At 44.4% G+C, this 15,636-nt stretch overlaps 1 protein-coding gene across 22 annotated transcripts in view; it reads right to left on the bottom strand.

Moving 5' to 3' along the window:
• Positions 1 to 15,636, bottom strand: part of ANK2 (ankyrin 2) — a 284,146-nt gene that overhangs the window by 118,303 nt on the left and 150,207 nt on the right. For all 22 annotated transcript variants that reach the window (XM_019656561.1, XM_019656546.1, XM_019656560.1 and 19 more), the window contains exons 3-4: positions 13,205 to 13,303; positions 11,509 to 11,607 (exon numbers count right to left, since the gene is read on the bottom strand). In XM_019656561.1, coding sequence (XP_019512106.1) covers positions 11,509 to 11,607; positions 13,205 to 13,303 — 198 coding nt within the window. The remainder of the gene's footprint in view (positions 1 to 11,508; positions 11,608 to 13,204; positions 13,304 to 15,636) is intronic.

Below are 15,636 nucleotides of genomic sequence, written 5' to 3'. Positions count from 1 at the left end.
AGAAGGGGGAGGAGGAAGAGGAGGAAGAGGAGGAGGAGCAGCGGCAGCAGCAGCACTGTCCAGTGTCACAGGACCTCCGACGTGGAGCTGGGGTTGAGCCCACACGTCACTAATTCTGAAGCTCATGCTGGACTAATCTAATCTTCCTAAAAACCACGGCAGCTTGCCCTGCATGCATCAACTTCGCGTCCACGAAAGCCCAGGAAGTCCCTTTCCTTAGCCAAGTACGAAGCAAGCTGCTCTGGTTTGCACTTGAAGACGCGCTAGCTACACAGACATGTACACTAAAATTCAGCGTATACTATTGCAATTAGTCAAAATAATGCATTCTCCAGGAAATCTGGAATACCACAAAGTATAGCACAGAAATAAAAGTATTAAAAGCAAAACTTACTGTGACTATGTTATAAACATATTATTCAGTAACCCTGAGACACATGTGCAGAAAATAACATGAAACAGATTTTTTAAGAAAGAGATTAAACTACAAAGCAGTAGGTAGATCATTCTCAGTAAGGAAATAAATTTGCTCTTCCAAGTGATGAGATTTTAAAATAATTATTTTCTGTGTGAATGGCAAATGCAAAATAAGGTATTCCACGGTAGGTTTTCTTCCATCGTTATTTTTGCGCATATAATGCGAACTTTTATTTGAGTTGTTGACAAAAACCACACGTTGATCTATCTCTGGACTAAATGCTTTCTCACTACACCACATGTGCTATCTACAGTAATGCATTTATGGTGCATGCAATAAATAATTTTTTAAATAAAAACTAAAATTAAATTTGCACATGTTGTGCCCTGATTATACTCTACAGAAGTAATGAAAATGTCTCAGCATCAGAAATGGAACTTTAACATCATTAAAAATATTTTAATGTTAAAATTGAATAGAAATTAATTCTCTGATACATTTTCTTTAAATTCTTCTAGACCTTCAAATTATTGGACAACACAGATTACTAGGTTCAATCCTTAGCACGTAATAATACAGTGTGCGCGACACAGACAACAAGTGCTTTAAAAATGTGTATTTTTGAGCAGCTTCATAAATGATCCAGCAGCTTAGAAGCAAAAGGAAATGTGTCACCCTGAAAAGCAGACTGCGTAGAAGTCCACGTTATTGAGAAAATTAAGTCAGTAACAACCACTGTGGGGTGCTCTTATGTTCCCCCGAGGGAGTAAGATCATTAAACCTGAAGTAATTGTTTTGAATGCAGCCACAGTAAGGATGTAATCGCTTATTGTTTTATTATTTTGAGGTTGAGTAGATACAGTAAGGATCAAAGGATTTGGGCGCTCCAGATTAAATACTAAAAATAAGCTGTAACTCTTTTACTTCTCTTGCACATTATGCCAAAACAATGTGTAAATTAATGATTACCATATAGGTTTCTTATTTCTACCCAACTGCCTCCAAGAAAATAAAATGCTGCTCTAAGTCTTTGAAACACATCCAAACACCACATGGTTCCTTTGGACCTACTCATCTAAGGCCACACTTCTTCTAGTCCGTCAACAACTGCCATGACCAGCCTGAGCTTCGTTAGGAAACACAGAAGGCGATCAGATGGCTTCCTTTAATGCCAAGAGGTGATCCAGAAAATCTATGAATGTATGAAACGAAATGATCACCTCTTTCAGCAGTGTCAATCATTTTTGGTCATTTACCGATTAGCGAACTTTGTGTGCCGTTTAAAAGCTGAAACACACAGAGGAGGGTGGGATGCAGACACACAAATCCACTCCATTAGGACTCAAACATTTTTTCTCAATTTTGCGAATTAAAAGTTTCTGTTTCTTTTATTCCAAAATATTTGCTGTACGTTTTTTCAGTCACTCAACAATGGTCACCTCAGTGCTATTCTTACCTCCTGTGTGACATCAACAGTGCGGGATATAAGCAAGGTCCCATTGCTCGTCGCATTATACTGTTACACCAACAGAAATTAGAACAGGACTAGGGTTACAAAGAGGCTCAGTAAGGTCTGAGCGACAGAACAGTTCAAGGGCAATGAAAGCTCTTCCCTTCCTGAGTGTGGGGTTGGTGTCGACTGACTCCTTCAAAGCTCTTCCCCAGGCCCCTGGGTGGGCAGGGCTCAAAGGCAGCACAAGGACCAAGAAAGGAAAAACAGCCACCAAGTAGCCAGCCCCACGTGACACACTCGAGACCTAACAGCTGTTCAGCACGTGCTAGTTCTCAGCCTGCCAAAGACAGAACCTCAGAGAACAAGTACTGGTCATGTAATGATCTAGAGCTCATGCAGACAACACCTGAGACCATCGGTCACTTACCCAGACTTGGTGCTCTGTGGAGTATTTATTCATCATTTACGCCTGGAAATACGTGTATATTTACATTCACAAAGAGTTTCTATAGGCACATAGTTAAAACTACATTGATCGCCAGGATACGGCTATCAGGGCCGGTGGAAACAGTGTTAGCAGCAAGAATCTAGTGGCAACAAGCAGAATCAAGAAGCAGCTTGGCACCGTGATGAAAACTCGGACTTGGGCAGCCACAGAAGTAGGGAAATGTGACAGATGGTGAGAGTTGTCATGCTTTTGAAAGAGGACACGTGCTAGCTGCCATGTAGACTCTGGACCTCATACAAGGGACAGAGAAGACACAGAGCTGGTGTGTGAAGTGCCTGGCGCTGTCCCTTGAGGGGTTCTCCCAGCCCCTCTGTGTCAGGGGCAGTCCTCATCCAGGGAAATGCACTCTACTCGCACCTGAAGTGGCAAGGCTGAGAGCCCCGCTCCTGAAAACAGGTGACTGACATCCTTACTGAGACAGAGGCCGCCTAGCTCCAACCTACAGGTTCCTATGGCGGCACTTTCCTTCTGAAAGTGTTCGATCTGCTTAAAAAAGACTCAGTGCACAGAGTCTTGATCTCAAATCAGAAAAGCTACAATTTGGACCTGAATCATTTGGAGGGAAGACGCTACTCCTCAAAGCTCACCTACACAGGACACAAGTATGGCCCATCCAGATGTTAAACAAAAATATATTCTGATTGTCCTGTCTGGATGTGTTCGCTTCAAAGTGTACCCAGAAACAAACTACTGGGCTGATCTGTCAGATGGGTTTTCGGGAGCATGCCTGCCCCAAACAACCATTGTCATGGCCGCTGAGATGATAATGATTATTCTGCTTTCAAATGACGGTCTTAACAGGTCTAATCGCAAAGGGCAACTCCTGGTTTGTGCTCACAGGCAATGTCTTTCTCTCGGTCATGGCACGTGAATATTTACTAAGTCACGTAAGTACAGAATCAGCATGTTTAGCTGAAGCACCTTTACAGGCCGAAAACTGGAACGCCATCTGTCACTAGGCAGTGCATCCCCATCCTGGGGTCACAGACTGCACTAGTGAGAAAGCTCGTGTTGTCTGAGGGTGCTGGCCTCAAAGACTTAAATATTTCCTTCAGTCCTCACGGGAGCCCTGCCTTTTCTGCACTGCGATTACATAAGCTGAAGCCAGTCCACATGGGCATCAAATGCCAATTTCACTGGTCTTCATTGGCTCTCAGTGCAATTCTTCCAAGCCTGCTATTTTCACTCACTTTACAGTAAGGACCCAGAGTCCTCTGGACAATTACTATCACTTAAAAAAAAATTTTTTTTTTGCATATGTCCCAAATTTTCTTCATCATTTTATTTCCTTCAATAAGAAAACTTTTCCGACAACCCAGACCTCTTCCACATCTGCCTCCCTGGCTCAGAGCCTTGGCAGTCTCATTCAAGTCCACTGCTTTGGCAGCCACTGAGGCAGGAGGCCATGTCTGCGTTCCATCCCAGAATTCTCCTCTGAGCTCCAGACCTACAGCTCAGACTTCCCATAAACCTCCTCCTGGACGCCTACATGCAACTCATGAGCTGTGCCCTCCTTCCCACCAAAGCCAAACCAAGCCTTGTCCTCATCCTGTGTTCTCGCTGCCCTGCCAGGTGAGGGAGGAACGTGGAAGTCACCTGTCCCACCTCTTCCTCACCTCCCAAGTGCTCTGATGTCGGCGCTGTGTCTCTCTCAAGCAGGTTCTTTCCTCCAGCCCCCGAACACCAGCTCTCCTTCTAAGCAGCACCACCTGTTTCTAGAGAGACCCCCGCGATGGGCTCCTAACGGCGAGCTTTCATCCATCCGGGCCTCCTCCAGGCTGGTGTCCAACCTGCACTGGGGTGGCCTTTTCACCCACGTCTCCTGCTCTACCGCCCACCTCCACATCCTATCGGCTCACGATAAACACCTTCCAACAAAAGCCTTCAATGGCTCCCCAGCCCAGTGGGACTGCCTCCTCCCGGCCTCACGTGGCCAAGCTCCACCTCCTGTTCCAGCTCTGAGTGTAGATCTCACCTCCCCCAGCACACTGCCTCCCCACAGCTCATTCTCACACCCAATCCTTCAAGAGAACACTCACTGGAGGGCGTGATGTGAGTGAGATAAATGAGACAGGCAAAGCCAAATGCTGGGTGGGGTTGCTTATGTGAGGACTCTAAAAACAAACACACAATTTGCGCTTACAGGAACTGGAGAGTAGAAAAGTGGTTACCAGGGGCTGGGGGGTGGGGAGAAGTTGGTAAAAGGGGCCCGACTCTCAGTTATAAGATGAATAAGGTCTGGGATCTAATATACAGCATGGTGCCTCTGGCTGATAACACTACGGTCTAGTGGAAATTGGCTAGAAGGGTAGAACTTAAATGTTCTCACCAAAAAAAAATAGAAGAAAAGATGTGAGGTGATGTGTGTGTGAATTAACTCAAGGGGAGAATGGAGAATTCTTTCACCATATATATATATATGTGTGTGTGTGTGTGTGTGTGTGTGTGTGTGTGTGTGTATATATATCTCAAATCATTATGTTTTGTTAAATAGCTTACAATTTTGTTGTCAATTATACCTCGATAAATGCTTGAAAAGCTAAATTGAAAAAATTATGTGAGTTGAGAGAGAGAGAGAGAAAGAGAAAGAGAGAGAGAGAGAGATCAGTCATCACTTCCTCGGGCTGCCCCCGACCCCCATCACGGTACCTCCAGAAGGACTGGAACTCATGGTGATACCTGCACACCTGCTGGGCCAGAGAGGGATGGGTGGCTTCCAATAGCTCTCCATTGGCAAGCTTTACTTAGTGGCCTATATCCACATTTCGTTCTGCTCGTGATCTCTGCCTCAAAGGACCGCAGTTGGGAGGTCTTCCCAACGGTCTCACCCGATATCTTGGCTGTGGAAGGCACACCCTGTGCTGTGAGGTCCGAGGTAAGAGGCAGACTGCTCGGTACCATTCTGACTATTACTCCAGAGTAGCCTGTCATCCAATTTAACTCAGAAGGAGAGAAAACCAGGGCCTTCTGTATGAAATTCAAGTCTGTCCTAAGAGAAAATTTAGAGCTATCTGTGCCATTTTACTCTTCTCCCAAAAGGCTTGTCTTACTACAAACTTAATTCCTCTAAAATGAAATATTAGACTTGGATAGGTTTGCAAAGTGATAATCCAAAGATTTAGATTTGCTGATGTTTATGCCCTAATTCCTTCAAGTTTCAGGACAAAATGACAACTAGTGTTCAGCTTTTCCATACGACCTGTACCCAGATAAATGAGCATAAAGACAAAATATAAGTATTAATTTTATTTCAAAAATTTAAAAATTGCTTTATTTTATTGCAGATGAAAATATTATCATGCTTTTCAGATATATGTGTGTGTTTTTACCAGACTAGTAATTTTAATGTTGGAACTCTACTGGGACATGAGATAATGATTCCATTCTATACAAAATTTTAAAGACATCAATTCTCATCATTTCTCCACGCTTCTGGGAGAACAGAGGATGGAGAAAGCAGACTTCCCATCTACTGGAATGCTGAGAGACACAGATGCTCTCACGAACTTGTAGCCTCCCAACGAGCTGATTTTCAGTCAAAGGACAACGGACGTGTCCTGGCTTCTCCATCTCCCTGACCTGACACAAGTCCCTGAATCCATCTGAACTTCAGAGTCTGAAGTTCAACAGTGATACGTTCAACAATGAATAAAATAAGAAACTTCTTAAGAAAAAACCGTATGTATAGACTTGAAGGAAAAAAATAGCAGAAAACAAAAGCTTTTTTTGGAAACTGTGACCATGGATCCCACTTTACACGTGTATGTGTGTGTGTGTGTGTGTGTGTGTGTGTGTGTGAGAGAGAGAGAGAGAGAGAGAGAGAGAGAGGGAGAGAGAGAGAAAGAGAGAGAGGACAGGATGTCCCATCATGAGCTTTGTTTCGAGAGCCAAGGACAGCTCTGTGGCCATATGGAACCATTCAGTGTGGTGGGCACGCTGGCCAACTGTGTAGGCTTTCTTCCTCTTCACAGCCCGGTTCAAATGGTTTGTGACAATGACTAAGAGCCAATGAAGAAAAAAGCTACAGAGAGCTACACCTGAAAAGAAATTGGTCACCGCATATAGTGGGTATATGCAACCCTAAAATTCTGGGACTGTAACCTATGGTCACGACATCTTGCAATTGGCACTAATGGTCAGGTCTGAAAATCTGAAAGTTAACAGAATAACAGCCTAATCATGTTTGTGCTGCAAACAGGGAAGTCTATTTTAAAATAAAATCCCCAGGATTGAAATGACAGGGTGGTGAGCATGAAACAGGCAAAAGGATTCTAGAAAACGAGAGGTATATTTTCAGTAAAATGCAATATCAAGAATACCAAATCAGAATATCTTATTTGGACTCACCATTAAAATAAGATGAAAAGGGGAAAAGTAAGCGTGTTTCTGGAGTCCCCATGAAAGGACCTAAACACAAGCAACTCCAAGAAAAAGTAGAACAATGTAGGCCTAGATACGAACGACTCAAAAGGACATCGCCAACCATATTTTAGAAAGTGTGTTTACGGCTTCCACGTGCTCAAAAGTGTTTGGTAAAAGGGCTCTGAGGGCGGATGGGCCTGAGCTGGGGCCGCTCCTCTGGGCGGCGGGCAGGGCCCTGGGCCTCCCACACGGCAGGGGTGGGCGCAGCTCGGGGGGGACCTGAGGACTGCCGGCACGAAGGCGTCCACACCTAGTGGCCGTGGGCGTGTGGCTCCGTCACTAGCCTGTTACCCGACCTTGGTTTTCCTGTGTGTGCCTCGATTTTTCCATTTCCAGAAAGAGAGTAACAGTCCTTGGCCGTTCACATCACTGCACAGACAGGAGGAGATTAAATCGCTCATGAAGACATGCTTCAACACTAAGGGTCTGAGACCAGCTGTCATCGGCTGTGCTTCTGTGACTTCTGGACTCTATTCCCAGCCACAGTCAGCTCCCTGGACAAACACTTCTTAGGGGTCTCATGGGAGCTGCAAACGCTTCCTTTCTTCTATTAAAATCGCATTTCCTTTCTTTCTACAACTATCAGGGAGCGCAAACATCATAGCCTCCAAGCACCACATAAGGTAAAAGCGCAAAGCCACATGGCCCACAGGTGTCACTGTTCCCACGCTCCACAATTTCACTCAGCCTCCCCTGTATGGAGGTATTTCCATTCTCGCATCCAGTTTACTTTTTCAATTGTAGTCAAATATACATAACACAGGCCAGTTCACTTTGGAGAGACAAAAATTAGATATTTTCAAGGTAACTTGGCCTTATTACACTGATCATTTTGATATATTTTATATATGGAGAGCGCAATAAAGATACAAAGGAAAACTACTCTCGTAGGAGGAGCAAAGTCACATTTCTGGAGAAAATTAAGGAGGAGGAATTCCGGCCAGATTTCCGTGGCAGCAACAGCAAAATCTCTTCCTGTCCTGGCACAGCGCTTGGCAGAGCTGTTCACAAAACGTTAAGTGCCAATCCTGCACCTCAAACCTCTGCCTGGGCTCTCCTTCAGGACAGGCAGCTCGCCGGGACTTTCACAGGGTCTGGGCCGGGTGGAAAAGGGGTTCCACCGCCGCCCCCTGGGCTCCACAGTGAGGGCAGAGCGCTTATGGGAACCAGGGGAAGCAGCTTCGCCCGGATGAGAAGGAGCCATCTGTGTCTTAGTTGTCATCAATAATGACAGAGCGAATGAAGATCAGACAGGCCGGGCAGGATGGCCAGCAGCCATGTCATTATTTGTCCTTTTATTACCGTTAGCACTGCTGTGAGGAATGACGGAATACATGCAAAGCTTGGTCCCGAGTGCACACGTTTACCTCTAATCATGTGTCCATAAGCATTATGCCAAATCCTAAAACTATAAAGAAGTGTGAGAAAAATTACCTGCCCCCGAGAAGCTTACCTTGCAGGAGCTTACTTTGCAGGAGCTGTAAATATACACTAAAAAGTAAACCCAAGATGGGCACCCACCAACAGGTAAAAAGTGCTACAAGAATTTGAAGGAACTCATCACTCTGAAAAAACTTTAAAAACTTTTTAAAAGTATAATTTCTTTGATAGTATATAATTGGAACAATTTTTAAAAATCATATCTCTGAGTCTAACAGGAGTACAGGTTATATAGGTGACAAACAAACGCCCAGACAGATTGCCAGAAAGCATCCGGCATAATTTATGCAGGACAGTTTGGAGGATGTTTAGATGCCGGGAAAAGGTTTTCTGAGGGTGCCTGTGTTTTCAGGAAGCAAGCGTCCATCGCAAGTCACTCTAATGTGTCTTCTAGCCCATTATTGCACCAAACAGCCGTCCCCAGGGCCTCGAGCTCTGCGGGCCACTGAACTCCGGAGACGCCACGCAGCACTGCGCTGCCCCCACCGCTACCCCTCGGGCACACACCCCTGCAGGTGCTGTTATGCCCATCACAGAATTCTACTGAAAATGCCTAACTGCTCCTGCTGGGGGTTCTGGAATTCTCCATGGCTTAAGACACTGACCACCACATCGCACTGTGTTGTGCGAAGGCACGCTCATGTGTGTCTCCCAGTTTACACGAGAAGGCAGTACGTCTCCAAGACCCATGAGCCTTCCGAGGCCGTGCTCCTGAAGGCTGTGTCCACACCGAGCGGTCGGACGACACGTTCCCACGCCTGCTTCTCCCTCACATCCTGCATGCACCGTCTGAGAGCCTGTGAGGAGACGAGGCTCAGACGCCACCCACAACGGTCAGGAAGTCTGGGGGGGCGGGAGTTAGCGAGCACTGAGCAGCCGTGCAGGTGACCACTGGCTGCAGTTTGAGAGACTTGCTCTGGGGCAGAAAGATGGCCTCTCACTACAGGGAACCTCTGGACCCCTCCCTCTGGAGACAATGTTTAGAGTCCTGTGTCGCCAAACCCAAGCGTTGACTGAACATTTATTCTGTGGAGGCTGTCAGAGACTTTCTCACTTAATTCAACACTAGCCTCCATGGTCCCCGTTCAGGTGACCCACAGGTTCCAAGGCAAAGTGCTGGGCGGCCGTCCTGCACGTGCCTTGCACACGTCCCTAGAGAGACGCAGCAGGAGGTGTGATCTGAGCACAGTCGGAACACGCATGCTGTGCATCGGGACTCCTCAGCCCTTTTCCTGGCTCTTGAAGGAAGTGACTGTCCAGCCGACCCCAGCATGGCTCCCACCCATTGACCTGACGTCCACTGTTGTCACAGCAGAAATCTGTGTCTTAAACAGGACAGGACCAACAAGATCATGTACGAAGAAGGACTCTTGTCCAACATCCCTTAAAAGCAAGCCTTTGCTCATACACAGGAGCAACAGGATCACCCTTTTATATAAAGTCGCATATTTTACTTCACTTAGCAAATTATAAAATATTCTAAGTAATAGTAATTTCTGTTAATTGGCATGATGGCTACTCAAATTCAACATAGCAAATCATGTCATAGGCCTTATGAAATGACTTAGGCATTTAGAAAATCATCCTAAATTTTAATTATTAATTTTTCTCACTCTAAAACTTTATCACAATATAAAAATCAGCTTGAGGCTATTTGTCAGGATTTCCTACAATATAAATCTTAAGCTGAGCTAATGGAATATGGTGCCAAAAAGATTAACAACAATATGTGACATCACTATGTCCCACTAGTCATTCCGAGAAAAGGAACCAAGACCCTTCTAGATGCTAACAACACCATCTTCGTGGATGTCTGTCAAAAGGAGCCGACGGGCCAGGGGACTGGCCAGGACTGCGAGGCCGTGCTCCTGAAGGCCGCGTCCACACCGAGCAGTCGGACAATGCGTTCCCACGCCTGCTTCTCCCTCACATCCTGCATGCACCGTCTGAGAGCCTGTGAGGAGAGGAGGCTCAGATGCCACCCACAATGGTCAGGAAGTCTCGGGGGGCTGGAGCCCTCCCTCTGGAGACCATGTTTAAAGTCCTGTGTTGCCAAGCCCAAGATGTCACCATGCTTCCTGGGACAGACAGGACTTCTTTACAGATGGCACCAATTTTTAAAATTTTTCATTTAATAAATATTTTTAGAGAGTGATTTATTCCCAATAAATATTAAAATATTCATGTGTATTAAACTAGAAATTTGGGTTGTAAGGGAGAAATTAGGTTATTTAAAATAGTTTGATATTACAGAGACGAAAATGGATAATGTCTTCTCTGTCATTGTTTCAGCAGACTTGCCCCTATAGTCAAAGTCATAGAAAACAGCGCTGACTCTAAGCTCTGCCGTTTAGTGTTTTGTGGGTCCATTTACACAGCTAGAGCCATGTCTGCATGACGAGTGAATGGCCAGCAAAAGAAACAGACACTCCTGTACGAAGGCCTCCTGGGAGCTGGTGACACTGTCCCAAAGAATGGCTGCAGAGGAGCCGCTGTGTTTTGCCAGTGGTCCCCGTGGTGTGGCCTATGTTATCAGAAAGGCTAAAAATCTTAAAAACTAGAGAAGAGGACTGGTTTTGGTTATAAAGACACGCACCTCAATTTCTACGTAAACACATAATGGATTCCAAGAGTAAAGCTTTAGGCAAAGCAATATTCCCCCCTTCTCACCAGAAAAAAAATACAGGGATAAGGTTTACAGTATGAATGCATTTTGATTATTCTTTTAACCTTTTTCTTAATTTCATTTTGAGAACAAGCACTTCCTGTGCGTATCACAGGCCGTGGGTCTCCAGTTTTCCTATTTCCCTCAGGAGTTCTGGAAAGCCCACGTTCAGGTGCGATGTCACCAAGGTAGTGCGATTCCACTTTATAGTAGATGCCCATGGGAATACTAATCTTTTTGAGGATTTTTTAATTTAAGGAGAGAAAATACTTCTATAGAGCAATACAGAGCCTGCATGAATAATTCCTAGCTCGCAGATGGCACAGTCACCCTGGAAAAACACTTTCTATTCTCTTTTACTGCACTTAAAGACAGTGAGAAACTGTGCCCGTGACAAATTTTCAGTGATATTAACAGGGCACTCACGATACATCAAAAAAATAAGAAATGTCATAGCGTGAGTTAATAAAGCAATTTGGCCGAATAAAGAACAGAAGTGTTTACAGTAAACCTCCAACCCAAGAGCTGGCCGGGTCCCTTACATCAAGCCCACGAAGCTGTGCGAACTCACGCACACTCACAGCAGCCTCTGGGTCTCGTACCTGAGACTGCGCGTTGATGTCGGCTCCCTCCTTGACGAGAACTCTGACAACCTCCGCCTGTCCCGCCAGAGACGCAATGTGAAGAGCAGTGTTCCCCTTCTGTTTTGAAAAAACCAAACAGAAAATGTTACCCGTTTCCAATTTTATAGAAATCCAAATGTACAGGCATCTTCAATTTTGCAGATTATTTCAAGTGGTTAGAACTTGTCATTCTATCAAGATCACAGCCAACGTTGGGAAGGGATCATTTCTGACCATCAAAACACCGACCACCCCGCACTGTGCTCTCTTCTGCCTGTCACAAGTCCAGGGTCAGCGACGGATGTGGCAGGGCTGGGCTCCCACCGGCCACCCACACGCTGCTGTGAGGGCCGTGAGGTGCGTGAAGTGTGAGTTCTTTCTGGGCCTAAAATTCTACAATTATAATCTGTGATTTAAAGGGAAACTATAATTTAAAATATCAAGAGTTTAAAGGGAAAGAAAAAAGAAAATAGCAAGAAACACTTAAGCAACCAAAGAGTGGTTGGTTTAATGAATACAGTGATGCGGACTGCTGGGGTGGGGGTTGGGGGGACGCCAACAGTCCGATATATATTCCAACTGACACTCTCTAACTACTTAACATTTACTTGATGTGATCAAGACAAATGTTAATAAAGAGGCTTATTTCTTCTTCATGTCCAAAGTAAGGAATTTGTTGCCAATAGTGATCTTATATTTTAACTTCTTTGGAATTGCCAGAGACATTGAGGTTTGTTTTCTGGTTTTTAAATTTCCACCAGAACTGCTGTGTCGGATGTTGTGAGCAGGGCCAGCTGTGTTTTGCAGATTATGCACAAGCTGAAGACCAGGTTCATGGCCTCATTCTAACGGCTCCAGCACCTCCCTGTCTGGCCGTGAAGGCACTAACGCCCCAGCTCCAGGCCCGAGTGCCCGCCTCTCTCTGTCTCGCCCACAACCATGGGTCATCCCACTGCAGTCCTGGTCCGCAAGCTTGATCTGATTGGCTACTGTTTTTTTCCAAATTAAAATTTCACCCCATAAAGACAAAGATTTGTCACCAGTGGTAATGTTTTTCAAATACCTGTTGTTTCTGAAATGACTCCCCAAACACACGCTCAAATGTATTTCAGCAAAAGCAGGATCAACAAGGGAGCACGTTTGTAGTGTACTAAGCACCTTGCCCATTTCCTTAGAAATGGGTCAGTTTCTTCACAAACATACATTACAGTGACAAAATCTAATTTTACCCTAATAATGCGATCCAGGACCCCAAATCTCTTTGCCATTAGAGCATAAAGAATTCTATATATTCTCTTACCAAGTTAAATGAATACATGAAAACACATAACAATTGAACTAAAGCATGAAAATGGCTTGTTCATTTCCACTGAGATGTTTACTATATAAATTTAGTTTAAAAAAATGAATGCACCTTAAGAAAATAGGAACTACTGTCTACAGAGGATATTAACCCAGTCTCTGTGTGAATCAAGGAAAAATGCCAAAATTTTATAAACGAGGTACACAGAATTGTCTCATGTCTGGTACGTCCCTAAACTTCAAACTCTGCCAAGTTTAATGGAAAAGTTTCAATTTCAGGTCTTCATCAGTAAGAATCTTGGTGTTCCAGCAAACAGGGAAAGGAGGTAAGCCCCTTCCTCTCTTCCGAGGAAACGACCCCAGCGTGCACTACCTTGGTGGCGGAGTCCACGGAGGACCCTCTTCCCAGCAGCTCCTGGACCAGCCCCACGTGGCCCTCCTTGGCAGCCAGGTGCAGAGCGTTGAGTCCATTCTAAAGGAGGAGAAACAGGCGTCAGAAGCGCGGACTGTGAGGGGACAGCTGTGACCCCACGCAGTTACAGCACCGACACAGACAGGCTCTGCTGTCCCCACTGTTCTTTCTTTTACTGCAGCTGGCAGCTACTGAGCTCAGAGAAACCAATTCCCAGTGTTTTGGATTCAGAGAGGCACAGAGGTGACTCTGTGGATTTGAAATGTGGATTGGGCAACTTCATGTAAACAAACTTTTTAAACTAAGAAAAATCTAAATACTTTTATGTTGAGAAAAAATAAGCAGCTGTATCATTTATTGTGCCAGCCAAAAATGAAATTCTGTCTAGTTTCTAGAACACAGATAGCTTTAAATAAATCTTCTTTTTAACAAATAGGAGAGAAATGTCCTTTTCATAAAAAGTAATTAGAAAGCCATAGAATAATTTCTAAGGTAACAACTTTGCAATGACAACATTGTGCTTAAAAGACATTGAGTATGTCAGATCGATGTCACTAATCTGAGTTCTTTTTTAATAGTTTAAAATTTATCTTATAATCTCTGAGAGCACTATAATACCTGGTTCCCATCTATATAATCCCTGAAAAATTAATCACTCACCATAGCACTGAAAAAAGTTATTGGAGGTTTCACTGAATATGCTGTCTGCACACACTACACTGACATGAAATGTAGAAGTTGAGCTTGTCGTACATGTAAGGAGAACCAAATAAAACAAATTCCACGTGGCAGACTTACATTGTGGTCCTTGTACATCTGATACTTCATGATTTTCTTATGGAGAGTACTCAGACTTTTACATTTGACTCATAAATAAAGTCATACTTGTCTTATTTGCAGAACATGGCCCTGGTTTCTCACACATGTTATCTGTGAGTAGCCGAAACACGAGCAACTGTACTATTAATACACACAGGTCATGGTTTCTGTGTTTACTGGCACAAAACAACGAGATTAAAGCACTTCCGAAATGTATTATTATATTCCCAGAAAATTTAGTAAATGAACCAACGGTAAAAACTTGAAAAGCATGGAGTTTTACGACCCCTGGGTTCCACCACTATGTCAACGATACCAGCTGCGTTTATTACACAGTAATGATTCAACAAACAAACATTATTTTTCACTCCCTTTGCCAGACCAAGGGAAGTTTACATTTTCAAGTTGTTTTCTGAGCTAATTATCCAACAGCCAGTCAGTCTGGTAACAGGAAGCCTTAATTTAAATAGACCTAATCCACATCACAAACCCATCCTGATAGTGTGGCCATCGGGTAGGAACTGCCAAAGAGATGAGTAAGCCTAGTGCGAAGTAGGAGCCTTGACTGTCCTGACGTCTGTTTATATATTCCACAGCATGGCACAGTATTGCTTCTCCTAAATTGTTTATGGAAAGAAAGCTTTTCCTCCGTGTCATGAGCCATCCCATAGGTGTTTCTGGAGAGTGGGTCCATTATTTCAGTCAGTAAAATTCAAATTTGGGGGTCTAGATGGCCAAGCAAACTGACATTTAAACAATTTTACATTTTAAGGCACTTAGTGTAAGAAGCTGCCTTTCCTTTTAACCAGCTCTAACCTCTACGTCAGTCTGAAGTCTTAGAATCTGCGTCTGAGAGGCCCTCTGTGAGGCCCTGGTCCCGTGACACCTGGCACTCAGCCCCAGACCTGGCACAGTCCCCCCTGAGAAGGGCTGTTAGATGAGTGAAGCACAGAGGGCATGTTTTCGTAAAGATGACATTTGCAAACAATCACAACTATTTAACATATTTGAAAGAAAAAGATGAAGGAGTTCCTAGAGTTTATAAGCTTTCTATAAACAGATCAGCATTTTTGTCCAAATGGGAAGAGATATTTGGTTTGGAGATATTTCCCAGGTGCTTGAGGCCTGCCCGTGGAACCACCGGACGTACCCGGAATTGTTACGTGCTGTCTAAAATCTGACACCACTTAATTCAGTAAGTTTTCCCCTGAGGGGCAAACTGTGGGCTTGGTCAAATAACCAAATCTCTCCGTGCATGGCTTCTGGGTCGACACTTCCTTTATGAATTCCCCCGAAGGCTGGAGGAACGGAAGCATCACTTGCTCTTTTGCAAGTGATTCTCTTTCTTTCAGTTTAAAAAAAAAAAAGTCCTTTTTGGTGACGTTTACACCCCACTAGAATTTTCCCATTCGCTCACATTGATTTTTTAGAAATTATTTTATCTGATGTCAATGTTTATTTAACTTAAAAAAGTTTAACCTGGGCCGGCCGAGTGGCGCGTTGGTTAAGAGCTGGCTTGGGATGCCAGAGGGCCCCGGTTCGGATCCCACATATGAGGGCCAGTGACACTGCCC

This window comes from Hipposideros armiger, unplaced genomic scaffold (assembly GCF_001890085.2).
Source record: "Hipposideros armiger isolate ML-2016 unplaced genomic scaffold, ASM189008v1 scaffold_262, whole genome shotgun sequence".
Classification (NCBI taxonomy): domain Eukaryota; kingdom Metazoa; phylum Chordata; class Mammalia; order Chiroptera; family Hipposideridae; genus Hipposideros; species Hipposideros armiger.
Note: the sequence above shows the minus strand (reverse complement) of the source record. Positions and strands in the feature narration are given on the sequence as shown.